The following is an 11,770-nucleotide window of genomic DNA, read 5'->3' on the forward strand; positions in this document are numbered from 1 at the left end:
GTTGGGCTGGTGCACATTGGGCGATCATGCTAACGGTCACATGTTAGGGATGTCAAAGGAATAATATTCAAATCAACTTCAAATCAAATACATTTAGTTGCGTTACTTGCGTATGGGAAAAGAAGAGCCCAAGTTTTAATGAGACTCGGATTTCAAAGGTGATTTAGGTGAATGAATCCAAAGCTGTGTGCCATGAAAGAAAAGAGCCATATCCTATGTCTAGTAGATCCAGCTTCGTCCATAGAAATTCATTTCAAAGGAGTAGCGCAGCCCCGTCTCCCGTCTGTCCTGGATAAATCCACCGCTCCACCGTGGGGTAAGTCCGGTGGAATGAGCGGCGTGGGTGACTTCGGAGGAGATAAGACTGGTGAGAACGTCCAAACTCGGAAGGGAGCGGTCCAGCGGATAACGAAGGCTGTCGACCGCTTCTCTCTCTCTTCCTCTTTCTCATGTCCACGTTTGCCCTCTCCCCGCTCGCAAATATCGGCATCATTCGCTTGCAGAAGGACGATATTGCATCATCGGCCGAAGATTCCGACCGGTCGCGGGTTCGGATTTGGACGACGACAGAGGCGGTTGGATTTGGGAAGAGCCTTAGCAGGAGACAGAAGCAGCCAGATTCCCCGACAAGAAGCGGTTGGAAAGAGGGAAGAGGGTCTCGCTTGGTGGCCAAGGCTGGCCCTCCCAGCAATACCACTCTGATATTCGCCTTCGTCTTCCCCCTCTCTCTCCTAGTCATCACCGTTCTCAATGCCATAAGGATAGCTGATAAGCTCGATGAGAAGTTCTTGGAGGAGGTAATGGAACTAACCAACTCACTGTACGTGATGAATGCGTCTTCCATTCTATGTCCTAGTTTTTTCGTTTACTTGGTACTTTTTCTTCTATGGTTCGTTGCGAATTCAATTTTTCATTCCAATTGACAAATGACGATGCTTTTAGTATGGCTTTTTATCTACCATTCTTTCTATCTCTGCGGGATAAACTTGCAGGTGTCCCTTGCAAGATGTTCCTGATAAGGATGGACATGCACGGTGTTCACCTCTTCACTGTGAGCCATCCCTTATTGCTGATATCGATGTCAGGGATGATACGAAAAACTACGAACTGCGAACTGTTTGTTTTAGTCGCTTAGATTGTCCGCCAATTTAATCTGTGGATTGAATGCTCTTTACGAGCTTATGTGGAGGATAGGAGACAAAATTTTGCTTGCCGTCCAGCTGTGGCTAATGGCAACGCCCTTGTTGATCTTAGCGTCATTAGATTATTTAGAGAGCTGGAGACCACTCTGAATTGTCAGGCTGGAGTCAAATATCTATGGATGGAAACAAATACAAACATATGAGTCTCAATTTTTTTCGACTAAACAGATATAATGTAAAGTGTGCTTCCTAGTGATTAGATACTGCAAAGTATGTCTGCATGCTTAGATTAGACAAAAGAAACATCATCAACCACTCCTGTCAGGATCTAATGGATTGATCTAATCTTATATATATATATATATATATATATATATATATATATATATATATATATATATATAAAAGATCATTTACCGTCAGTGCATTTTTTTCCTTTGCGTCAGCTTGCTGTAAATCAAGCAATAATGAACGAGGATGCTGCTGCTGCTGCTGATGATGATAATGGTGACGGATATGGTAGCGGACATGACAGCAACCTGACTGTCTTGGAGGAAGAGGCTTCGGTTCCGCGTCTTCGCAACCGGCCAAAGCGACTTATATAGCTGTTTTTCTTTTCGAAAGGAAAAGAGTGGATGATATCATTATGTGTAATTGCAATCGGAGATATGTATTCTTCCATATGCTAGCAAGGATGTATGGACTTTGTTCTGTTATATCGGAAGAGCATGAGTTGTATTAGCAAGCATAATTGGAGGCCGAAACAATGGTTTGCTTCCAAGGTTTCGAAGTGGATTGAAGTATGGGTCTTTAGCTCCTGCTTCACTTCTAAGGACTTGTTTAGCTGCATAGCGATTAAGGTTGCTCTTTTGAGGAGATTTATATCTGTGAGGTATTCTGGAGTGCTTTTGCGTCACACAAGAAGGGCTATTCTCTATGTAAATGTATGGGTGCTTGCATTGTTTCTGGCCCTACTGCGGTTAAACTTTCAAAGAACAAGGTGGAGAGCTTAATTCTCAGGTGTTGCCTTCTCGTCATAAACTGGTAGGAGTTGTATAGCTTAATCTTGTTTCAGAAAGTAAATAGGACAACTGGTGAGGTTGTAGCCAATTTTTTTTACTGATAAGTAGAAGGGGAGAATTACTGATAAGTAGAAGGGGAGAATGGGTTTCCTGACTTGTTTTCTGCTTTTAACTCATAATTTGGTTTTAAGAACAATTTGTCACTTTCTAAGGATCGCCCATGTGCACAAGTTTCATGACTTCATTACCTAAACAAGATTATATAATATTTATTATTTGCTTAAATTTTCATCTTCTAACATGATGCGGTGCTATATCTGTTTCTTTTAACGTCACTTCTGTGTAATTCAGCTCTGTGCTATTGCCTTTGCTTACTGTGGGAGGAACGTAATGCCACGACCTAGTTAGACAAATTATGGAGTTTAGAAGAGATTTGCAGTCGTATTTGGAAATACGTCGTGAATATAATCATATGTGCGTTATTGCGAATATAATCATATGTGCAACAAGGTCTTCCAAGTTCAGGAAAAAGGCATTTGTGTGTTTTAAGAAACTTTAAAATGAGATCCATGGCCATCCTATGGTAAAACCCAGTTTGCAATTCAAGCAGTGAAATCATGCTGCTATAATGGAGTCGTATATGTGCTTACTATCAGGTAAAAAGGCATTTGTGTGTTTTAAGAAACTTTAAAATGAGATCCATGGCCATCCTATGGTAAAACCCAGTTTGCAATTCAAGCAGTGATGGAGTCGTATATGTGCTTACTATCAGGCAAAAGTCGGGTGGGTTTTTGAAGATGGTACTAGTTAATATTTCCAGGGATGCCCTTCCTGCTGAAACCATTTTTTTTCTTTCAAATTTTCTTTTGGTTAGATATGGATGTTTGATAACCTCGGATATCAGACCAAAGGGTGATTTAAGCTTCTTTTTATGTGGGACCCGCATTGTAAACAAAGATCAGATTCTACCATTATGTGAAAAAGAGGATTTGATATCCTTAGATTATGGTCAAAACTTTAGATTTGAGGTTGCATGGAATGGAGGTTTGTTTGGTGGATATGAGATTCTAAATGATCTCAAATCACCTTGGATTTTCAAATCCAAGATTATCAAACTCTCCCTTTAAGGAGAAAGAGGGCCAAATAACTTTTGATTCCATTTGTTTATCGAACTTTTGGTATTCTGCGCGCCGCTTTTTCCATAACGGCTCTGGCTACGGTTTCTGATCCTCCGCCGTTTCATAAAGTATTCGATCCGGTTTAACGACGGATAGGGCTTAGTTGCTCCATGATTTATATGAGCTTTGTGATCGTCCATGGCATCAAATTTCTTTTGCTTCTTTGTTTTCTCTTTTTGCTAACTGACTTACCGACGAGGAAGCAGAGGCAAATCTCACGTGATTATGCTATTTCGGTTGAATTTTTTTCAGTGTTATAAAAGAAAGGCTTCTCGGATTCGTATTATACGCAACTTAATAAAAAGAAGGAAATATTTTCAAATTGAAAATAAGTAATAAGCGCAGTGAAATGAAAAAGAAAAAACTAGTCTCAGAAGATGTCCAACGAAATTTCACTACCCCGTAACCCCCACCCACGCTTGTTTTGTTTCGCTCGCCCATCTTCCCAGCGAACGTTCTAAGAACCTACCAGTCTCATGAGCTCTTCCCCTGGATGCTTGGAGCCCGATAGACTGCTTGGTGAGGGAGATGAAGAGAAGGAGGGAGAAAGAAAATGTGCTTCATCTGCTTTTTCCGTCGACAACGGCGTTGCCAAATCCTTCTGCGCGCGCCCAGCTGGTTCTCTCTCTCTCTCTCTATCTATCTCTCTCTCTCGCTGTGATTCTGTCCATACAGAATGGAAGAATCGAGTAACGGGAATGGAGTTAGGGACAGAGATCGGGAAGGGAACACCCGCCCAGCCGATTCAGGTGAGCAGGTTGCTCCTTCCACTTCTTCCGGCGGCCTATACCGCCATCACCACCACCACCATCAACATCGTCACCAACACGAATCCCCTCCCACTGTCTCTTATCGTGTCAGCGTTTCATTATCATCGGAAAGTGCGTTCAACTACTCCGAGCTGCGAGAGGAGGCCTGGTCCTGTGTCGTGGTTCTTCTAACTTTCTGGTTTTTCGGTAAGCTCCCCTCTTCCATTGTATCACGCTCTTCTTCTTCTCCATCGGCTTCTTCTTATGGTGCCCCAATTTCCTACTTCCTCTCACCGCTGAACCGAAATCGGGTCGGTCTCTGGCCACGGACTGCCAGCAGCTTCTATGACGCTAATTCTCGGCTTCTATGGATCACTGAACCTAAGCCTCGGACCCAACTCTTCTTGCCTTCTTCAGGCCAATTCTTTTTTCGTCCAGGAGATCAAGGTACCTATTATCAACGGCACTCACATCCCCCCTTTATTTTTACTTTTCTTTTTTTATCTTCAAATATTTGTTCCCTTTAATCATCGTTGATATTTATCATTCAGGTCAACGCGGATGATGAAACCGGGCCTGCGCTTTATAGCTTCTCCAAACCTCCTCCCTTGAACGTGGAGACCTCCTGGTTTGAAGACTTTAAAGAAAAAATGGCGCCCAATACCCACAAGGCAGAACTTCTTTCTTTTGTTTCAAAAACAACTCTCGCTTACTATCAGCGTTATATATAGCATACTTTCCACATTAACGGTTCCTTCTTTATTCACAGGAATGGGTGTACCAGCTGAATGTAGGTTCTGAAATCAACATCTCATACAGCATCACGGGTTCTTCACCGTTGACACTTGTAATAGCAGAAGGCATGTACTTGCTTATTTTAAACTGCAAAAGAGCCCTAGCACGGCCTTGCAAGCTCTTGTAGCAAACTGAGAGTCATGAGGCAAAAGCTGATAACGGGCCGTGAATGGCATGCTCTAATCTATACTTTCGTGTGTTCAACTTGACTATATGATCTGTTAATAATTTTGTTTTGAAATCTGAGTTCTACGCCATATTGGATACTGCAACGAATAGGCATTTTCAGCCAATAAATACGTCAGCATTTGTTCATCATTTCAAGCTTGCCTCCTCTATTGAAAATCTTATCTTAACCAAATGCAGGGAGAGAAAACCTTGTGGAGTGGATTGATGACCCATCATATCCTAATACCACATTGTCATGGAATATTATTCAAGGTAATATTACCAGTTGTACGGACTTCAGGGCTCAGTTATATACTCATTTTTTACATTTATTTCTTGGATAAATCTGCAGGTAATGGTTCTATTCACCAGAAAATTTTCAAGGAGTCTGAATATTATGTTGCAGTTGGCAATTTACTACCAGATGAGCTGGAGGTAATCTGTTAAAATTTTTTCTTGGCTCCTACATACTGCTTTGTGTGTGTTTGAAGCCATGGTGACTACAAAAATGGATTTTCACCATTTCATTTTACTATAGCTATACCACAGTATAATTCTCCTCTTTGTCCTTGTGTGGAATTTTCTATGACATATTCCAGACGGAAGAGAGGGACTTCTTACAGAATGTGTCTTTAAAATTTTCAAAATTTGCGCAAAATTCTTTTGGTGTGCATACATCATAAACCATGTCACAAGGATTCAAAATCTTATGATTAAGCTTTATTTGGAACTGACCTGATGCAACTTCACGCATGCATACAAAAGGAACTCAGCAAGAATGCAGTTGAAGCTAGTGAGGTGCATGATTCTGGTTTTGTATGCCTTAAACTTACCCACTTGATAAAATCAATAGATGGCTGCTATTGTTTTCCTTTTCTCTTTGGCGTGTCTCCTTGTGCCTAGAGGAGAACATGTGTATATTTTGTAAGTAAAGAAAAACAAACCAAGGAAATATTAGTAAGATAAAGGCCAGCGTGCAAAGATAAGGTTCTTATTGACCGTTAATATGCACGACTGTTATCATGCATCAAGAGCAGGGATCCTTTTTCTGTTTCAATAAAGAACATATAGAGAAAGTAAAATGGATTCAAACCAATTTCTGGTAACTTTCTAATCTGTTTTCTGCTGTATCAAATTCATCTTGGAAATTGGGACCTATGTAAGCTTTAGCAGTATATTCTATAAAATTTTTCAATCTTCCCAAGAATGAAGAATCAAGTCCAAAATTGACTTCATTATCTCATGGTCAGCCTCACAATAATCACAAAGAGACGTACATGATCAAAGGCATAACTGACAGTCTCAAATGCACCAAGGTACAAACACAAAATAAAAATTATATGGAAGAATGATGCTTAGAAAAGTGTGAAATACAAAGATAGGTCAATTCCTTTATATATGCAACTTCGTGAGCTGGGCTAGCTGATCTCTAATTCTCTAATTAGAGCCAATGGCTAGTCCAACTTTGGTAGAAATCTAAGCTTATAAAAAAAGAATTAGAGAAGTAAAGAAGCAGAGACAGTGAAAACATATGGACACTCTATATCTGCCTCATATACATAATAATTCACATCTATATATATGTACACATACACATACACACATATATAGGAAAGTTGCTTTTTGATACCAGGCTTGAGCTACCCAACAGTTAGCTGGTCAACCAATCATTCTTTTTTCTCATATTTTTTCTTTTCTCTCCTCTCTCTCTTTGACATTTTCCTTCTCCTTCTCATCTCTCTCCCTCCACCAAAACATACGCCCCCTTCCATCAGGCCATCAATGAAAGAAGAGAGGAAGGGGGTTGGGGGGGAAGGAACCATCGAGGGGACCCTCCTGCTATGTATCCCTTTTCGGTGAATGACTCATTGCCGACAGTGAAAGGGAAGGATCATTGTCCATCTTCCTCTTTGGTGTGTGTGTGAGAGAAAGAGATCAGGGGGAGGAGAGAAAAGAAAATAAAAAATTGAGATGAAACTGGAAACATAGAGCCTTTGTGAAAAAATTTGTGAGTTGATGCTCTAAGGCCAAACATGGAAGATCAATAGTGTTTTTCAAGTATCATCTCATATAGAGTGGGAGTCTATCTCTACAAACCATCAATCACTTTTGTCATCACGATCAACAACAAGATCATCTTCAAAAAGCTAGAGGAGGAAGTAGGAATGGCAGAAGGCATATCTGTATCAGAAGAGAGTACAAAAAGAGTTTAGTAGTGGAAGGCTCTTCTTTCCATTTGAAGGATGCCTATGACAACCTCTAGATGGGGTGGGCATCGGGCCAGGTACCCGGCCCGATCGGACCCGAAAACCCTGCCCGATCGGGCCCGATTCGGCCCGAATATTATTTTTATTTTAGTAATGCTATATAATCAAATATATTTTATATTTAAAATTTATTTTATGTTTAAAAAATATTTTTTTATTTTAATTGCGCGGGGCCCGGGCCCGAGTTTCGGGTGTTGGGCCGGCCCAATGCCTAGGCTTACCTCTAGCAGGACATCCAACAAGGAGGCAATTTCAAGCTGCAGTCTCAATCAACCTTGGGTGATTGGTAAGGCTTTGGAGAAGGAAGTCTACAATCTAGTACGTTGATGCCACATATGGAAGAGATTTGGGATTCTTCAAAAATTCCTTTCTAACATAGTGTGAGTTTCTCCCTGTGTGTGTTCTCATTTCACGTGGTTATTGGTGATGAAAATGGCATTTTTTTTTTATCACAAAACAGTGTGCTTGGCCCAGAGATGTAACACTCGTGTCTTCAAGTAGAATTTTCCGTAGTTGAAAACTTGTGTGTTGGACTCGGAACAACTGACTACTGGTCAGGGGTTAGCAAGTTGACTTGGGCTAGTCATTTGTGCCGGATCATAAATTTAATAGTGTATTTTTACGACAAATTGATGAAGAGGTTGAAGATATATATAAAAAAGTAACTATCAAATAGCTATGGTTTTAATAATAATAACTAATAAACATGCATTAGATTAGTTTATTTTTAATCAGTGATACTGTGTAGTGTGTAATGCCAGTGCTGACTGAAACAGTCTAGACTTGGGCAATCTTGAGCCAATTCAACTGGTTCAGCTGATCCCTCTAGGATTAGGTTGCGTTTGGGTCAATATTTAAGTGACCAAGTCTCTTGGCTAGCTGAGTTGACTTAGGTGTTTCTCGAGTCAACTCACTGGGTTTGCAATTATGGAGTCCTCAGCCCCATAATCTCTGATGTAGTGGCTATCATGGCTCTGTACTCCGACTTTATGGATGATAGTGATACCTTTTGCTACCTTTATATTTTTTAGAAACTGAATTATTTAAAAGTTAAAAAGTCACTAAACACTTGTAGCTGAGTAACAAACATTTATATCTCCATCTAGTCAGCATCAATGTACTGACAAGTGTAAAGAAGATGTTGGAAAAGTAGTCCTTGGGTTGGAGTCAAGTTGTACATTGCCCGATAGGGCCCATAATCCATGTTGGGACCATAATGGCTCGGCCTTAGCTCGGTATATAAGAACAAAAACAGAACTTGGTCAGAAGCTCAGGGGTCAGGTTAATGGGTTGGATTTATTCATGGATCGGGCCCAAACTTCTTGAATAAGACCAACTAAAGTGACCTTATCGAATTTCAAGAGAATTAACATAACAACAATATAATGTATTAGTGTCACACGTTCAATGATAAATGTTAATCTTTTATTTCTTGTTTTATATGTAAACCTTTCCTAGATATTGACATAATTAAAAGAATATTGATAAAATTTAAAATATCAGTTGAAATTCTTTTCTCTTAACCTGGACAAGGAAAAAACTAAAAAGGAAACAGAGAGACAAAAAGAGTTGACGCTGCTACTTTCTCATACTATATTGCAAGTCTTTTTCTTTTTTAAATATTAACTTCTCTTCCTATTCTTTTGAAAATGGCAATTTGTCAGCTTTCATTATGTTTTAGAGGGTCACCCCCCCCCCCCTTTTAGAGGTTAGACCCAATGTTACCCGTATAGTACATACGTACCGTATAGGTTTAGAAAACCTATAGGGTACGCTTACAATACACGATACACTCGTGTATCGCCCGTACCGTACGACACGGGGAAAAACACAAAAAAGGGGCCCGACGGCCCCTTTGTGTGTTATGTTTCAAAGTTTAAACACTCCTTCTCTCTCTTCTTGTGTTTGAAGACTCCAAGAGACGTGGGAGGGAAGGATTTTGCCCATTTTCATAAAAAATCACTGAGGATTCAACAATTTGAGATATATTATTGTTGAATCATGAAAGATGACGACTATATGTTTTGAACTTATGAAATTGTGGTGTAATCTAAGTCCTAAGATTCTATAAGATTTTCAAGTTTAAAATTGTGATGAATGCTTATTATGTTATTTTGAATCTTTGATTTCTTATTTTTGAATGTATTGTTGATACATATGAACGTTCTTTATGTATGATGATCTTTTTTAGACTGAATACATTTTTCTTGATTTCTGATTTTTTTGTTTATTTTTTTGGATTTTTTATGATTTTTAATATTTTTTAAATTAAAAAATTAATTTTACGATACGCTATGCTACATTTGCGGATACAGCTTATAGGTCGGCCCTACCGATATGTGTTACGCTACACCTTTTACAGCATTGGTTAGACCAGCTTTTCATTTATTCTCTGAAAATGATTTTGCTTGGTTTTAGACTTCAGTTAGTTGTTGAGATATTATATTCTTGCTCTTATATTACTTTGACTGCCCAAGGAGTTAGGTGGCTTCCTTTTTGGTTACCTTTGCTATATTAGCTGCCCGATTTTATCCTCACCTGTGTATTGTTACTATTGTTGAACAGGTGAAGCTGAAGTTTGGAATCCATTCTTTATTGTATAATGTCACTGGTGCATATGACCAATGCAAACTGGAGAATGGTCTCTGCGTGTTGAAACTCTTGATTTTTGGAGCAAATGCTGCTGTTCTAACCACTCCCAGCAAAAAGATGGTGATAAGCTCTTAACTACATACTATCGCCTTTACACTAGCACAAACTACAGAATGAAGAAGAAAAAATGGCTGCATCCTGTTTTTTTTACCTTCTTGGAAAACATGCTAATTATTAAGGTTCTGAGGGAGTTTAGGTTAGTGGGGCAGGCCATGACTGCTAGGCGGATGGTTAAGTGGTTAAAGGTTCGAACCCCATTTGCGCTTACTACCTGCTTAGACCAAAGCAGGTCTGTACCCTGGGGAAAAGGAGTCCATGTGGTTTTAAGCACTTGTACAATTAATATGTTCTCACTTGAGAATCTTTAGTAGGCATCTCTGTTGCGTTTCCTTTCCTTTGTCTGTATGTTCTTTTCTTTTTTGGGTAACTTGGCTTTCAATCTTTTACTTGGTTTGAGGAATTAGAATTTGATCATCAAATCACTGTTCAAACATTTAAGTTTGGATATTGGAATGTCCTGATGCTCTAATGCAATTACAAGTGTTTCAAGTCAAAGAGAAGTACCTTGTGGTCTTCAAGCTTATAACGGCTTATATAAGTAAGTCTTTTCTTGGTCTTGTAGGGTGAGGAAGGTAACAACTGGTACGTTACATTGTCATATGGGCCTCGTTGGGTCACATATTTTGTTGGTTCAGGTACTAATTCTTTCCTCTGTGCCTCACCTTTGTGCAGAAATCTGTCTCTCTCTCTCTCCCCTCCCCCTTCCCCACCCACACCACCCCCCCCACTCCCCTTCCTCTCTCTCACTCATAGGCTGTTTCTTTATCTTTAGGTGCATTGACAATCATCGTCTTGTTGGTCTTCAAATTTATAAGCAAATTCAGATCCACGAGTGGGGATAGGATTCATCATCAGTCTGAAACGTTAGCACCTGAGAGAACCCCTTTGATCTCAGACCAAGATGATGACTTGAGTAGTTATGGATCATCATATGATTCTGCTTCTAATGATGAAGAAGGGCAAGAAGATAATGTCGGTGGCTTAGATTCTGTTGAAGTGAAAACTCTAGAAGAAGGTGATACCAACAAGCAACGGAGGCTGTGTGTTATTTGTTTTGATGCTCCAAGGGACAGTTTCTTCCTTCCGTGTGGTCACTGTGCAGCTTGTTTTCCATGTGGCATGAGGTGAGTTTGTACGCTTTGATCACCATTTTGTGATGTTCTTTCTCTTTCGGTCGGTATTGAAATGTTAATACGCTTATATTTCTATGGTATTCTTAACGGTGCTGTGGTTCCGTCTTTGCAGGATCTCAGAGGAACTAGGAAGTTGCCCCATTTGTAATAGGAAATTGAAGAAAGTCAAAAAGATATTTACCGTATAAAAGGAAAATTTGTGGATATTAGTGATGATGCAGCCTCAGGTGTAGCTCCATGCATCCACTTGCGTTCAAGATTGGTGATGTTGATTGAACTACGTGTTCCCATCAACATCATCGGGTAGAGGCCACTGAACTTTTTCTGTTTCTTTATAATTCTTTTCCTAGCTTGGATGGTGCTTTACTAACGTCGGTTGCGTGGTGGAGCGTGCCCCTTCTCACTTATCGTACTACCATTTCAAGGCTTGAAGATTTTGACTGCAAAATATGCTAGTGGTTGAAGCTTCATTTGCAAGAAGGATGTTGTTTGATACTGCATATGATTCAGGAAAGTCTGTTTTCCTCCCTGCATCGCTGAGTTTCCTGTAATTTCCTGCAATTGCTTAATGAACTGTTATACCTCAATCGGTTATGAGAGTGCC

General features: G+C 39.8%; 2 protein-coding genes across 4 annotated transcripts; both read left to right on the plus strand.

The window, feature by feature from the left end:
* The first annotated feature begins 263 nt into the window (after positions 1 to 263).
* Positions 264 to 2,024, plus strand: LOC116254517 (uncharacterized). The gene is made up of 2 exons (XM_031629957.2): positions 264 to 797; positions 1,589 to 2,024. The coding sequence occupies exons 1-2, from the start codon at positions 450 to 452 to the stop codon at positions 1,745 to 1,747; spliced, it is 507 nt and encodes a 168-aa protein (XP_031485817.1). The 5' UTR covers positions 264 to 449; the 3' UTR covers positions 1,748 to 2,024.
* Positions 2,025 to 3,743: 1,719 nt separating this feature from the next.
* Positions 3,744 to 11,753, plus strand: LOC116254516 (E3 ubiquitin-protein ligase APD2). 3 transcript variants are annotated; one of them, XM_050077903.1, is made up of 10 exons: positions 3,745 to 4,298; positions 4,429 to 4,538; positions 4,643 to 4,762; positions 4,861 to 4,955; positions 5,257 to 5,327; positions 5,407 to 5,489; positions 9,887 to 10,033; positions 10,596 to 10,668; positions 10,806 to 11,157; positions 11,279 to 11,753. In XM_050077903.1, the coding sequence occupies exons 1-10, from the start codon at positions 4,019 to 4,021 to the stop codon at positions 11,352 to 11,354; spliced, it is 1,407 nt and encodes a 468-aa protein (XP_049933860.1). In that variant the 5' UTR covers positions 3,745 to 4,018; the 3' UTR covers positions 11,355 to 11,753. The 3 variants fall into 3 exon arrangements, with proteins under 3 accessions (XP_049933862.1, XP_049933860.1, XP_049933861.1); XM_050077904.1 differs by having other exon boundaries at positions 3,749 to 4,298; positions 4,432 to 4,538; XM_050077905.1 differs by lacking the exon at positions 4,429 to 4,538 and having other exon boundaries at positions 3,744 to 4,091.
* The last annotated feature ends 17 nt before the right edge of the window (positions 11,754 to 11,770 follow it).

Source organism: Nymphaea colorata, chromosome 5, assembly GCF_008831285.2.
Source record: "Nymphaea colorata isolate Beijing-Zhang1983 chromosome 5, ASM883128v2, whole genome shotgun sequence".
Lineage (NCBI taxonomy): Eukaryota > Viridiplantae > Streptophyta > Magnoliopsida > Nymphaeales > Nymphaeaceae > Nymphaea > Nymphaea colorata.

Bases quoted from the DNA above. Each gene is read 5' to 3' on its own strand.
- LOC116254517 (XM_031629957.2), top strand. From the start codon at position 450: ATGTCCACGTTTGCCCTCTCCCCGCTCGCAAATATCGGCATCATTCGC. The intron at 798-1,588 runs GTAATGGAACTA...CCTTTGCGTCAG, and splicing joins ATGAGAAGTTCTTGGAGGAG to CTTGCTGTAAATCAAGCAAT.
- LOC116254516 (XM_050077903.1), top strand. From the start codon at position 4,019: ATGGAAGAATCGAGTAACGGGAATGGAGTTAGGGACAGAGATCGGGAA. The intron at 10,034-10,595 runs GTGATAAGCTCT...TTGGTCTTGTAG, and splicing joins CCACTCCCAGCAAAAAGATG to GGTGAGGAAGGTAACAACTG. The intron at 11,158-11,278 runs GTGAGTTTGTAC...CCGTCTTTGCAG, and splicing joins TGTTTTCCATGTGGCATGAG to GATCTCAGAGGAACTAGGAA.